Source organism: Triturus cristatus, chromosome 3_2 (assembly GCF_964204655.1).
Source record: "Triturus cristatus chromosome 3_2, aTriCri1.1, whole genome shotgun sequence".
In the NCBI taxonomy this organism is placed as follows: domain Eukaryota; kingdom Metazoa; phylum Chordata; class Amphibia; order Caudata; family Salamandridae; genus Triturus; species Triturus cristatus.
The window spans coordinates 822,397,340-822,411,854 of record NC_140584.1 but is presented as its reverse complement, the minus strand read 5'-3'; the positions used below and the strand labels follow the sequence as shown (position 1 = coordinate 822,411,854).

At 47.6% G+C, this 14,515-nt stretch overlaps 1 protein-coding gene across 3 annotated transcripts in view; it reads right to left on the bottom strand.

Annotated features, from left to right (window-relative positions):
- The window catches only part of HYCC2 (hyccin PI4KA lipid kinase complex subunit 2), a 566,375-nt gene that overhangs the window by 256,958 nt on the left and 294,902 nt on the right, over nt 1-14,515 (bottom strand). For all 3 annotated transcript variants that reach the window (XM_085649028.1, XM_085649026.1, XM_085649027.1), the window contains one exon: nt 3,087-3,165. In XM_085649028.1, the coding sequence (XP_085505154.1) occupies nt 3,087-3,137 (51 nt within the window). In that variant the 5' untranslated portion in view covers nt 3,138-3,165. The remainder of the gene's footprint in view (nt 1-3,086; nt 3,166-14,515) is intronic.

The following is a 14,515-nucleotide window of genomic DNA, read 5'->3' as shown; positions in this document are numbered from 1 at the left end:
CTCGACACCCAGCTGACGGGTGCCCACCCCCGCAATTGGAACATGCGTTCAGGAACTTGCATGCTGCACCCCACGTGCATTCCCCGGCATCAAACCTCCAGCAAATTGCTGGGGGGCCATTAGACGAGGGTGGTTTTCCCGTGTTGAACTTGGGCCTATGAAATGCCTTCCCCCTCCCTCTGAAGGAGCTCCGAAAGGACTGGTCATTCTTTCCCGCCCAGGCCTTCACCTCCTTTGCCACTAGCATTTTGTGTGTGAACCCAGATACGTCCTCCTCGTTCCATTCCATCTCTGGATGCCTTTGTATCTTCAGCCTAAAACCTTTGTCATATTCCAACCATGCGTCGCCTGGGAATTGTCTCTGAGCCCAATGAATATTGGACTCGTATAGCCATAAATCTGATGCACAGCGCGGGAACTTTTCTACTATGACGCACGCCATAATTCTAAACGCGTCCAACCAATTGTCAAAGTTTCGCTCCTTCTTAGCGCCGCGCTTCTCCCTCTTGTCTTCCTCTTTCCTATGGCAGGTTGTGAGGTCCAACCCTTCCATCTGTACCTCTAGCAAGGAAAATATGTCTATAAACTCCTTGCGCCATATCCTTTCTTTGACCGCCACAGGGATAAGGCTTGCTAAGCCAGTGGCTCTTGTGGTCAGGGACGCAGGGCCAGGGGATGGCCTGGTGTAAGCCTCTGCCGCTGGTGCTTCGCTCGTTGGGCTGCTTACGCTGCCCGTGTACCCCCATGCCGCTAGAGGGGACCCTGAATTGCCCTGGCCACTCTGCCCTCCTTGTCCATGTAATCTCGCCTGCCGCACCCAACCGGGGTCTATCAAATGCCATGGCAAGCCTGTAGTGTGATCTGCGCGCTGCGCCCCTGTTTCCCCGGCCCCCTGCCCTAGGCCCTTAAGCAATAGCGGCGCCATTGATTTTAAACATTCTTGTACAATGGTCGTTATATGCTCACCGCCTGGTGCTCTGCTGGGGCCTCCACTGCTGTCACCTGTTGGTGCACCCCCTGATGTCGGGTTCCTCCTTTGCGGCTTCTTCCTCGGGACCTTCCTCTGAGCCTGCCCGGGTGCTGCAGTCTTCTGTTTCTTGGGCGATGATGGGCCAGCTTCGTCCCTTCCTTGGGCTTCTATTCTTTCGCCTCCGTCCTGGCCCAAATGTGGCTGCAGCCACTCACTGCAATGGACCGCCGCTGCCTCCTTGATGCGTTTCAGGAGCTCTGTGATCTCTTCCGGTTGCCCTTCTGCCATCGTTGTTGGCAGGGTGCTGCCGCCCTCTGATGCACCAAATAACGCTTTTTCCTCTCTCTGCCTTTAAGCGCTGGGCTGGTTGTGCTTGTTCGCTCCCCCTAGATCGGGGTATCCTGACTGTGCAGGTTCTTCTTTAAGTTTCCACGTCTCTTTTTACTTAATTGCCGCACTTGCGACCCACTCGCACCGCCCCCGGAGAAGCCTCGGGATCTGCTGCGCGCACCAGTGACTGGCGGGCATGCGCCGATACCCGGAGACACTGAATACTCCTCGCGATCACGGGGGCAGGAGCGGATCTCGGCTGTAATGTTCCGGCGGTTGCGGGCGGCACACGACGTCTCTGGATGGCCCTGGGGCACCGGTACCGTCGCTGCGATGTCCTGGACCCGGCTGGTCCTCAGTACGTGCTCCGGCAGTTCCGGTAGGTTGACGAGCGTCCCCAAGTGTCGAGCCTTGTACCGGAGTGCCTTAGCCCTCGGTTTCAGTAGCAGTCGTGAACGAGGCTTAGAGCTGGCCTCATTAAACTATTCTCTGCCGTGGGGAGCGGGAGCGTCCTCGCCAGGGGTCCAATGCCGGGACGGGGTCGCCAACGGAGCTGCTCCACGTCGCTCAGAATTGAAGAGGGGCGCCTGGGTAAACCAGTCCTGTCTGCCTTTAACTCGGTATGAGGCGGGCCTACCCCACGGGCAACGACCCGATAAACCGGATCCTTTTCGAGAGTGTCTCCGCCAGGCGATCAATGCCAGGTCGGGGTCTTCACACCGGGGCTCCTCCTTGCTGCACAGACTTGGAGAGGGGCGCACCTGGATAATCCAATCTTGACCTTCGCTTGATTGACGACCAGGGAATTTTTCGGCAGCACTTCGTCCTTCGTCCAAGCAGCACTTCGTCCTTCTTCCAAGAATTCTCGCCGGTGCGCCGCTCTCCCCGCTCCACGAAGTTAGGAGCTACTTGGGAGAGCGGTTGCTTATATTCCCCCCTTGCGTTCCTTGCGTTTCCCGCCCGCCCGGGTAACGCACCCCCATTGGGGGGTTTGTATCTTGCATCGCCCCCCCCCATTGGACGGGGGGGGGGGGGTAGTTAGTCGCCACTAGGCTGGCCTGAGGCCGGGCGGGGCTACCACCTGTCGCTTCCGGTCACCGTAGGCGCCCAGAACCGGTTTCCCCAACACCTTTTGGCGCGGGTTATGGCGCCGGCCCCTGAGCCTCTCCCCCCCTTCGGGGGAGAACGGCGGCCTCTGCAACTCTGGGCTGAGACACCACAACACGGGCCGGTCCACCGCTGACCTTAACCTGGGGTCTTTGGAGACACAGTCCGGCCAATACTGTTCTATATACTAACACTAAACCTGGTTTTCTTACAGTCGGTCGTAAAGAGAAAATATGTGTAAAGGCTTAAAACTACAAAGAGCATACACTGCCCCGAGGAATGAATCGTTAGAGCGCGCCACGCTTCTGAATCTAGGGTGGGCGTAAGACGCTCCTGGAAACTCCCTCTGGCGGGGGTCCCTGAAGGAGCAGAGTGAGGTCAGTCAGTTGGGGTTTCCACAGCGTGCGCTTAACAAACTAGGCAGCAGCCAGTCTGCAGAGACAAACTTAGGCCACCAAACTTAACAAAGATGTTGGCTATACTTCAAATCAAGCATGGATCATTCAGTGGAGGAGTTCGGATTAACAAATGACTAAAAAAACACACAAAACAACACATGAATCACGTAAAAGTTCTGGCCAAATCAAATGAGCAGAGAAAACGCTCTGCGGGTAACGCAGAAGGGTGCAAATCAACGCCCTGCTCGGGGGGCACACGCGCCACCTTTGACCCCGCTTACCTTGAACTCGGAGAGCCATTCTTCCACCACGCCCCGTTCGGAGGCCAGCATCTTCTCAGGGCTTCCCCGCCTGCCTCACCTGGGGGGAGAAAGAGAAAGCAGACGTTCAGTGTGGAATTGAAGGCCGGTCAACTAACACGAGCGTCTCCTCAGCTCCCTCAAGTGGCTTTAGCAGAGTGAGTGGCATGCCAATAATTAAATGTAAGAAAGTTTGCAAGTCATACAACTCAGTTGTGTAAGCTTGGAAGCTGCCGGCGGCGAGGGACTGGATTTCAGAGCGCAGGCGGGCTCTGTGCCCGCGGCTGAACGGCACATTAGAGGAGGCCAATGTACCAGCCGTACATATCCGGTGCTTTCACCCAGGGCGGCGTGGAGGGAAGGCGTCTGCCGGGAACTGGGGGAGCGCGGGACCGAATCACGTGCCGTGCCAGCTAAATAATTTCGCTGGTTCTGCTGAATGGGATCGAAAATCTGCGCGTCATGGGAGCTACCAGACTCTGTATGAAGGAGGACTGACAGCGCTGCCCAGACACGACGCCGCGCAGGCTAGTAAGCTCACCCTTACAGACGGGCAATTCCGAAAGGATGCCACACTAGGCAATGGGAAGGCAAAATGATCAAGCATTGCTGACGCCAATAACTTGGGCTTTTACCTAGGGATGAAACGTTCCTTCACCTTCTCAAGCACAGATCTTTAACTCCTCTCCTCTCACTCCCTTTTTAGTGTTTTAGCGAAGCTAACTAGGTTGTACCCAGGGCACAAGTCCTAAAAAAAGAAGTGGGGGGACGCTGAAGTCATGACAGGAAGTGAGGTCACGAAAGGTGGCTTGCACCATCAGATTCATTGCCTCATCTTGCTCACCCCTTAGATGCATTGCATCAGAGAAGCCAGCGCGTGAGCAGCGTTCTGAATGAGCTCCGATCTCGCTCTAGAGAGGCCAAAGAGTGAATGTGTGGCTCCATTTGCTCCAGTTATTGAGCTCCCAGTAAAATAAGTGGGGGAACGCCGTCCACCCGCGTGGTACCCCGACTCGAGCCCTGGTTGTACCAGTCCTATAAGTGAGAGAGAATTCAAGGGCATTCATTCTGCAAAGGCCACCTGTCAGTAACTTACTATTTGCGGTAGGGAAGGCTGCGCTGCTACTGTTTGCGTTTTCCCTTTACTGTGTTGCGAATCTTATTGTAACACTTTCCACTTTAAAAAAGGCAAAATGAGTCACATTGCCAATGCTTATTTTAATGCATGATGTGAATAAAAGTGTTAACTGGCAAAATATGCAAGCAGATGTAAGAAATATTATTATGTAAGCATATGTAAGAAATTGTATTATTATTTGAGGTGGATGACTACCCACCTCAAGGAATAACCATAACCCTTGTGAAGGTTAACTCTCAAAGTCTCCAAATTAACCTGAGCTTAATCACCTGGAAGGTATGGCAAGGAGTAGACAGGCTTAACTTAGAGGAATGTGTGAAGTATTTATGCATACTAAAACAGAAATAAAGTCAGCATGAAAAACAATTAAAATACCAAACTGAATTAGAAAAATAGAGTAACATTTAATAAACAAAATGGCACCAAATGTCAGTCAGTCAAAATAACTTTATTTCGCAGATACAATATCGGCATAAAAAGTATTCTACAAACACATATGCATTATTAGTTAAAACAATAATTAAAATGTAGACTAACATAATAAAACATGATTTAAAAAAGGCAATAAAGTTTGTTTAAAAATAGTCATAAGCTAAAAAAATATTGATTCATACATATATACACGAATATAATCCGAACCAGCGTCTCGAATTACATTTTAGATATCAGGATAATGATTTGATCTCCTTTTGCTTAAAACAGATAGAAAAAACAAAGCTATGGAAAAACATATTAAAGGATCAGACAGTGAATGAAGATAATATAATGCTACATAACATTGCCTAAAATTAATTTTCCGAATAACGGGGACAATGTATCTTTTTCTTTCATTAATATAACATTTACAAAAAAATAGTGCAGGTCATTCTGAGTGGATCGCTTGTCACAGGGACAAGGTGGAATTGCAGTAATTGCATAGGTTTTAGATGGGTGGCCTAACATAAGAGGAATATAATTTAGAAGAAATCTCATTAAAATATATATATGTGTGTTGGAGATCCATAACAAATAAGAGAATTTCATGTTAATTATGGGAGGTGCAGCATGATACAATCTGACTGTGGGCAGTTTAAAATTAGAGTGATACATCTTCGTATGTAAATGGCACAATAAGCGAGTTTTCAGCTCCTTCTTGGATACTGAAAGGCACACCTTCGGATCCTCATAGGGGTTATGTAGCCCAACAGCCTGAAGGTTAGACTCAATATATCTTAGCCATCCTTTTTTACTTACATGTCTAGTTTCAGGGCGTCTTTTATAATATCTCTAGTCAATGAAAGGGTTTCTTTCTGCCAAACTGAATGCCGCATCAAGATCGGTGCAATGCGAATCTTGTCAGTAATATAAGGAACTCTCAGCTCAATGTGACAGTTATAATTAGAGCATGATTGGGGAAGAGATGCCAAGTTAAAAAAAACAAAAAAACATCCTCTATACGCTGGAGTTTAGAGGTATCAGAAATGCCCCAGACAGCTGCGCCATCAGAGGCTACAGATAGTGTTTTTGCCTCATAAACCTTTTTTATCACTTCGATTGGCTTGGACCCAATTTTTTTCGCGAATTTAAAAATGGGCGATATTTTTTTCCATCAGTAATCCTTTGTTGGCAACCATATTTTTCCAATTATTATCGCTACCAAACAAGATCCATAGGTAGTTAAAATAGTCTACATCATCTAGCTTTATTCCTTCAATACACATTTGAGGCTGTTTCTGCTGCTTTGGACCTGGCACAAGAATAAAGGTAGTTAATTTTCATGTCCAAATTATTCATACATTTTGCAAACTCCTCTGAGTAGTCACTACGCGTTGCCTGTGCGTGCAAGGATCACCGCGTCGTCAGCATAGAGGAGTATCGGGACAGGTGAGGAATTAATAAGGTGGATGTCTGTGGTAGATCCTAGGAGAGCAGATTCTACAGCATTAGTATATAAAGCGAATAAAAAGGGTACGAGCATGTATACTTGCCTCACTCCCCTAGTAATTCTAAAGTGTGTCGTGCATTCTCCTCCCTTGCCAAATCGAAGACAGGCCATGGCTTCAGCATACAAATCACAAATTACATTAATTATCTGGATCTTAATTCACATTGCCTCCATGATCAGCCACAGCTTACATTGTGCCATGCAATCGAAGGCTGCCGACAGATCCATGAAGACAAGGTATAGGTGGCCGTTCTCAGCCACCGTGTATTTAACAACTATTACATTTAAGTTCAAACACAGATCCACTGTTCCCTTACCTTTTCTAAAGCCATATTGGTATGGAATTATTATATTCTTTTCATGAGCCCATTCCTCAAGTCTGTTTAAAAATAACTGGCCCATTAGTTTGGCTGTAGAGTCCAATAAGGACCTACATGATAGGCCTATAATTTTTTGGGACTGCCTTATCCCCCTTTTTGTAGATAGGTACAATCACAGTCATCTTCCAAGAAGACGGTACACCTGTTCAGACAATATTATTAAAAACGTTGGCAAGGAGTGGCGCCCAGAGGTCTTGATTGTCTAGAAAGAAATCAATCGGGACGCCATCGGGTCTGGGTGCCTTCAATCTTTTACAATGGTTAAGAGCATGTCTTGTTTCTTCCAGAGAAAAGAACACCCCATCTCCTGAACTAGATGATGACAGAGAGGGGGTTGGACAGTTGCTTCCAGTGAGTTACCAAACAATCCTTCAAGAAGTGTAACCCATGCCTCCTCATCCAAAATGGTATCTGTAGTCATCCTATTTTCATCTCTCAAAAAAGGGGCATTGATTAAGGATCAAACGTCCTGAGAACTGTTCAATACAGCAGCCCTTTGCAAACTTTCCCACATATCCTCCTTTAAAGTTTTTTGCCTTGTTAACCTTGCTTTTTTGTATGTGCTGCAAGGACTTCACCTGATTCTGGTTTCTGGGTTTTGACTTCAAGACAGTATGAAGGTTTGAGTGTTTTTGCACACTCGTCATCAAACCAAGAGGAACCCTTGCAATGCCCGTTAGATATAGAGCGTAACAGGTTGTTTTTAATTACCAATAAAATTAGCTCAAAAGCTGGTGGTATTTCATTATTTATCGTTGGGTCTAAGCAGGACATTATCTCTGGTACCCGTTTGGATACTATATTCCCAACAAACTTCCCTGTGTCCACTTTCTCCCACTTCAACACAACCCCATTTTCCTTAGTAATCACAGGTTTAATAGGTAGGATAACACAAGGTTTCCTATTTTGTTGTGATGGAATAAGAAACATGATGGCAGCGTGATCTCTAAAAGCATTACATTTGGTCATAATTTGGGTGCAAGACTTCCTTACTGAGTCTGAGACTAAGACATAGTCAAGGGTTGAAAAGTAGGAGCAAGTGGAAAATGTTAAGTCTAGTTGTCCGTCTACAACATCAACTGAGTTTATCATTACGAGGTTGTTTGCTATTAATAGCCTATTAAGGGTATCACTATAATCATTATGGGTTAAATGGGAAGGCGATCTCCATCTTCATCTATTAACCCACATGCTGGCGAATTACCCTGTTACAAGGATGGGCGTTAAAATCGCCCATCCAGACTATATTACACGATTTATGATATGCTTTCTCTACGTTAATAATATCTTTTTCAAGAGGGTGCAGGATCATTGCTTGATTACCACCAAAATTATTATTGTAAAAATGTATAAGAACCCAGGTTCTATCTTTATAAGGCTCACAGAGGATGATGTGGTAATATGGTGACGTATTTAAAAATGCTTTTACCTTTAAGGGAAGTGTATTAGAAAATAATGTTAGTAAGCCTCCCTTTGATCGACCAGCAGCTGATGGTATAGCGAGAGTGTGAAATGAAAAATACCCATTTAAATGGACCCGATTCATTTCCCAAATCTCCTGAAGACACAAAATAGCATAGCCCATTAACAAGGATAACCAGTCTGGGTTAGTCTTTTTTTGGTTATACCCTGCAATGTTCCAAGAAATGACTTAAGCGAACTCCAGAGGGTTTCCCGTACAAGCCGGGCTCTGATGCAGGGTGGAGCTATCAGTCTGTGTACTTAAATGTATTTGGGGTTTAAGAGGGGACAATGGTGACGCAACTTTTCCATTAGGATGGTCAATAGGCATTGTTATATAGGAGTCTGCAAGTCAATTACATTCGACCATGTCCTCCAATAAAGTAAATCTGTTACTAAGGGGTAATGGTAGAGTTGTTTGAGGAAAGTATAAACTAAATGGACGGTAAGGGAAGGGAAATAGATTTCCCTTGGGGTGTACATGTTGAAATGGTCTACTAGGTTTATAAAAGAAACCCAACGGGAAAACACAAATCTCAGAGTAAAAAGAGGGAGTGGTTGCTAGTATTCTCAAAAGGTCACCAACCAGATGCTGGTAACTAAAATTAACAACAATGCAATCCCCTGCCATAACCTTTGGCCCATTTCCTACCCAGTTTACTCTCCTGGCCATAATGAGATGTTGATACAAGTTAAATCTGTCCCCAGTATATTTACAAAGCCAGTGCAGCACTTTGTGGATTAGATGCTCTGGAGTTTCCTGGTGGTCCAATTTTAATTCTGGGGCATTTGTTAATACTATGACAAAAGGACATGCTGCTAGTGGAAGGTCCAGACTCACACCTGATTTGACTATCGAGTCTACTTGGTTAGCAGGGTGCCCCCTTTGATAATCACCTGCGCCACCCCCACCTGATCGATTGTTACTTATAACTGATGCAGAAGGAACGGTGGCAGCATCCCTCCCTAGCACATCAGAGTGGGTTAAAGTTAAGGGGCTGCGGGGGGAGGGACACATGTTTGGAGGCTGGATAATCTGCGAGGGACACCTCTGTCCTGGCTCAGTTGGAGGAAACATGGGTTTTCTTAATAGGATGATTAATATTAAGAGTATTAGGAATGCTACCAATAGTACATTTGGTAAGCTTGATGTTGATACAGGTTCCAAGGTTAAATCAATGGGAGTGGCAGGGTGAGACACTAGGCAACGGTGGATTAAAATAGTCAAAGCTTAGGGCCTGCACCTGACCCACCGCCCCCTTCCCATAGCAATAATGGGGAGACTGTTACATAACAAAGACACAGATTCCTCTATTTTAATCAGTCTTGTTAGGAGAGGTTGCTGGAGAAAGGTAAAAGATCGTTCCAATTTCTTGCATAGTTCATCTGACAGCTGCGGACAGCAGCACCCTCAAACCAGATGAAGGAAGGGATTCTGTAACTTGGTCACTAGATTTCTGGAATCTGGCAGTCTTTGGAGCAGTGATCTTCTTCGCCCTCCCCATCCCTTTTTCCCCAGGGGTTCTATCGGTGGGCTATCTACCAGCTGGGTGTTTAAAACAATGTCAGATGATGATGATGATGTAGTGCCAGTGAGTACTGTAGGAATTGATGTGACTAACGGAGAGCTAGGTCCAGATAAGCCCAGGCCACATCTTACCTTCTCAAGTAAAAGACGCTGCTCCGTGATCTCGATCTCTTTAGAAAGTACATCCACCACTCTTAAAAGAAAAGAGTCTAGTGTTTTGATAATTTCGCCCACTGTTTCGGTTGATTTTGCCTTCCGTTTTACCATCTCAGCGGTGAAGTAGTGCAGGGTGACCAAATGTCGGGCGTTAGGGGGGTGGCCAGCCCAGCCTCTTCCGGGCCCTCCCTTGGCCCAGGCTTCGACCGGGCGTGGCCTGGGCACGCCCGCAGCTTGTAGTGTCTTTTATGCGCCTCCTGGCGCGAATCAATTGCATTTGGCGGCTCCTGCCGCTTTGGCTTGTGGGGTATGAAGTCCTTCCCCAGGTAAGGTGGCGACGTGCAGGGAAAGTGCAAGAAAAGAATCGCGGGAGCCTGTAGTGCCTTTTATGCGCCTCCTGACACAAACCAATAGCGTTGGCGGCTCCTGCCGCTTTGGGTTGTGGGGTATGGAGTCCTCCTCCAGCTAAGGTGGCAACATGCAGAGAAAGTGCAGGAAAAGATTCAAAGGCACCAAATGTCAAAAATCCAATAAGGGAGACCAGAAATAGATTGAAAAAAAAGTTTTAAGTAAAAATAGCACCAAAAAGTACAAAGCGCCAATGATAGTCAATGGTCACGGTAGACTCTGACCTAGGGGCAATTTGAGGCTGACCACAAGGGACTGCAGGTCAAATACACCATCCAGATTTCTCCTGGTCGAATAATTTACCTGCTAAGTCCTTTAAATCCCAATCCTATCTACCTGGCTACTAAAACCTGGAACGACCTACCCTCCTGCACACCAGGGCCTCCTCCTCAGTTCTTGAATTCCGCAAGAAACGGAAGACTTGATTCTTCACCTAGCCGACCCTGACTCATCCCATACAGCTCCCCCTTCAGCACCAGGATACCCTCTAGGGGGAGATGTGACCATACAAATACATCTAACATAATATAGGAGTATACTTAAAAAAAAAAACAGGACATCAGAGGAGGTACTTGGGAGACTCACAGATTGTCAGGCAGTGGCCAACCGCGTGGTCCAGTCCAGGTCCAGCTGACACTGGTCAGCTGAATACTTCCAGGAAAAGGCGTCTTGTATCGCTGTTGTTTGAAGAGGACATCAGGCAACCGATCCTTCGAGTGCACTTCTTTGTCCTGGGTGAAAGGGAGAGCAGGTCCAGTCCTTCAGAGGTCTTCTGACTTCACAGACAGGAGTTTCAGTCTCCTTCTGATTTTCCAAAGGTCCAAAAAATATTGTGAAGTGCACTAGCTTGTAGGTAGGAATGATTCCTGTACACGCCCTAACCAATGGGATGAAAGCTGCCGGGGTCAACCCTTCCGCACTTTGGTCATTTTCAAGATGGCAAAATTCTACGGCCACACTAAACCTGTGCTCTGAGGGTTGGGGGTGTGTGGGGGGGGCTGTACTATGCTAATCCTACAGTCCTCACACATCTAACAGTAAAATCCACTTTGAGGCAGCCACTTACAATGTTAAAAAGGATGCCCATTGACGCCCCCCATGCTGCATATTATGCAGTGTTAAGGAGAGTCATGTCTGCCAATTCAGATCAGCCTTGTTTGCTGCTGAGAGGCATGTCACACCTATTCGAGAGATATTAGTAGCTGGGAAAGGCAATAAAGCCAATGCAAATTAGCCTCCAGGAACTTCAAGCAGGGGAAAAATAATGTTCTAAAAGTTACTTTTCCTTAATATTTATTAAAAATCCTACGGCACTCCTAAATTGTTTTTTTTATAAAAAAATTGCTGTAAAATATTTTTCCTAGTTGGTCCCATTCCCAAGATACAATAGTAATATTTTTTATCTGTACTCTGGTTTTCTACATAGGACAGCTAGGCCTGCCACAGTGAAAATAGCTTTTGGGAGCTAATCACCGTAAGAACATGTTGACATTAAATTTCGACATGTCCTGCTTTTAAATACCACGCACCTGCTTTGTGGAGTAAATAGCCTACATGTGATTTATCAGGCCTCTATATTTTTAGGTCTCGGCTAGTGAAGGCTGCGCTTCCGCAGTCTCGCTTGCGAGATTTAATGTCTTTCAGTAGTGGGCTTGAACCCGCCCCTCTTCTCCATGGGCTGGCTTCCTAAACGGAGGCCAGCCATTGGAGGAGAGGGGCGTCTGTCCATTTAAGCCCGGTCTTTTTCGGATTCGGGGGCGTGTTTTTTACTTTCTTTCTCTCCTCTGAAATGTAAACATTCCAGCCAATGGCAAGAGGAGAGAAAGAAAAACACGCCCCCGAATTCGAAAATGACGCTGCGTTTCTCCGAGGCATTTCTGCTTGACCTCGGAGAAAGGCGGTGGTGTTCATGGCGATTCCCTCAACGACTGACGTACTTCCCTTGACCCTGAGCTGCATGCAACCCGAGGATCCTCAATGGAAGCTGCTTTTCCACCAGCCGTCGCTAAAATGGAGACTCCAAGCCCACTGGCAGCGCTGCCTCCCGAGGACGAGCTTGATGAGGACGATGACGAGGTAGGGAATGCACAGGAATGGACAGGAGAATACACGGTGTCTCTAATACACAAGAGAGGAAGGACTGCCACTCAATAAATGAGAAAGGCATTGAACAATATATTGTTTTGTGGTCTTCGGTATGATGTTTTTTTGTCATCCGAGTCAGTAACATTGTTTTGCGGTGGCTCCGCTGTACAGTGCCCGTTGTGTGTGGTCGTGAAGTGCCTGCAAAGTGTTTTATGATAGCGGGTGGCTCAGCAGTGTAGCGTTTGGCAGTGCGAGGGCAGCATGGGTTCGATGTTTCCTTTGTGCAGTCTCTGGGCAGTGTCTTTAAAAAGTAATGCCTGTATAAGGTCATGCAATGTCTGTCTGTCCAGAGTATGTGAAGCGTCTGTGCAGTACGCACACAGTGCGCGCGCAGTGTCCACGCAGCGCATTTGCAGTGACTGCCAGTTTCCATGCTGTGTTTTTCATGCTGTGAAACTCTCGGTTAACGGAAAACCCCTAGCAGGACTTCCGTCCTTCCTCCTTCACGCTTCAGTGTTTTTTTTCGAGCATTCTGCGAATCATCATGTTTTTGAGCGATCTGTCAAAGTTTCATTTTGTCTGTTAAGTGATAACATATTGTCCGAGCGACAGCTAGGACAAGAACCGAAACGTTTCTTTCATAGCAAACCGAAACCAACAAACCGACCCCCTCCCTGGACTCCCACGGAGGGGTGAAAAATAAACTAGGGGAGAGAGAGGGGGGGGGGGTGGGGGGGGAGGGCGGGACGGCGCCTGCAAAGAAGGGGTCACCGTGCCCTTTTTAGGTCTCGGCTTTGGAAGTGTGCTGCAGTCAGGCTGAAGGAGAGAGTGACTTCCCTCGGGCGCACATAGGCCTGCGGGGGCAGCAGCGGCGGTAACGGCGGGAGCGGTGACAGGTTCCGATCCGACCGCCACCGGCGATCCCCTCCTCCCCACTTTTTTTAAAGCTTTTTCCTCCGCTCCACACCGCCCGATGCCGCCAGCCACCCCCCAGTAGGGGCAACAGCTCAGCGCCGCCCGGCATGGGAAGCGCGACGACTCCGAGCCCTTTTGAACCTGTGCTGTGTCCGCACTGCTCACGAGAGGTCCTCACATCCTGGCCGCTAACCCCCGAACACGGGACTGTTATTCTGCTTCTAAGGACGTTCTTGGGAGTAGAACTACACAGTGTACATGGCATTTGTCCCTATATACAGCATACATGCCAACATTTCAGAAGAGCAAAGTGGGAGATTTAAAAAAAAAAAAATCGGGAGAATGGGGCCTTGAATCGGGTTACTGTCATGTATGGGCTTTGGAAGTGTGCTGATGCAGGACTGGACATTTGAAACGCAAATGCACGTTTTTTTCTTACCTTTCAGAAGCATGGAACGCAATTCCCCTAGACTTTGGAGAAACTCTAGAACCCCTTGGGGTAGGATTTCCCAAGTGGACCATGAGACAGGGAGCAACCATGCTAGTGCAGGTTCTTCCTTATATGGCCACTCAGGAAATAAAGGCTTATCTGGACAAGGTTAGCCTTATCTCCTTTCGTTTGGGGGGGTGGGGGGGTATGTAGGAGGGTGGAATCTGACTAATGGTTGCCCCCAACTTTTTGCCTGGTATTTGAGTGGTTTTTGACTAGTCAGGCTGGGATCCTGATATCCAGGACCCCATCCTATCTGCTTTCTCATTAAAACCGATGTGAGTACCCTAGGTACCAACCAATTGGATGCTGAGGGTGCCCTGACAGTCCCTTGTAGATGGTACCCTAGGTACCCAGGGCATGGGTCCCTCAGTAGGCCTACCAGGGCTGCAGCACTTATTGTGCCACCCTGGGACAGCCATACAAACTGACACCACCAGACCACTACTGTAGTCTGGGTAAGGTGGTGCTAGCACCCCTTACAGGGATATAGGTACCCTATATCCCATCCCATTACAACACATGTACTCTCATGGGTCACCCCTATGGCAGGCCTTGCTAATCCTACAAGGCAGGGTGCTGAGGTATGAGTGAGGGGGGACCCCTACATGAGTAGGGCCTCCCTGCAACCTTCGTAAAATCCTTGCTGGGTTGTTTGTAGTGTAGCCATACCATATACTCTTAACCGCATTATAAGTCTATTGCGATAACGCAATAACTTGAGAATGGCTACACAGAACCATATCGTGTTTGGTATCAAACATGTAGGAATCATACCCCCAGTCCAGCCATGGGCATGAGGGTACGATTCCCCCCTGCTAGAGGGGCGATATGGGAAAAGCGGCAGAATTTAGACATCAATTTAAAAGTGCACATGTAGTACAAAATGGCTACTACCCGCCACCCACACAACTCTGGCTGGCTAT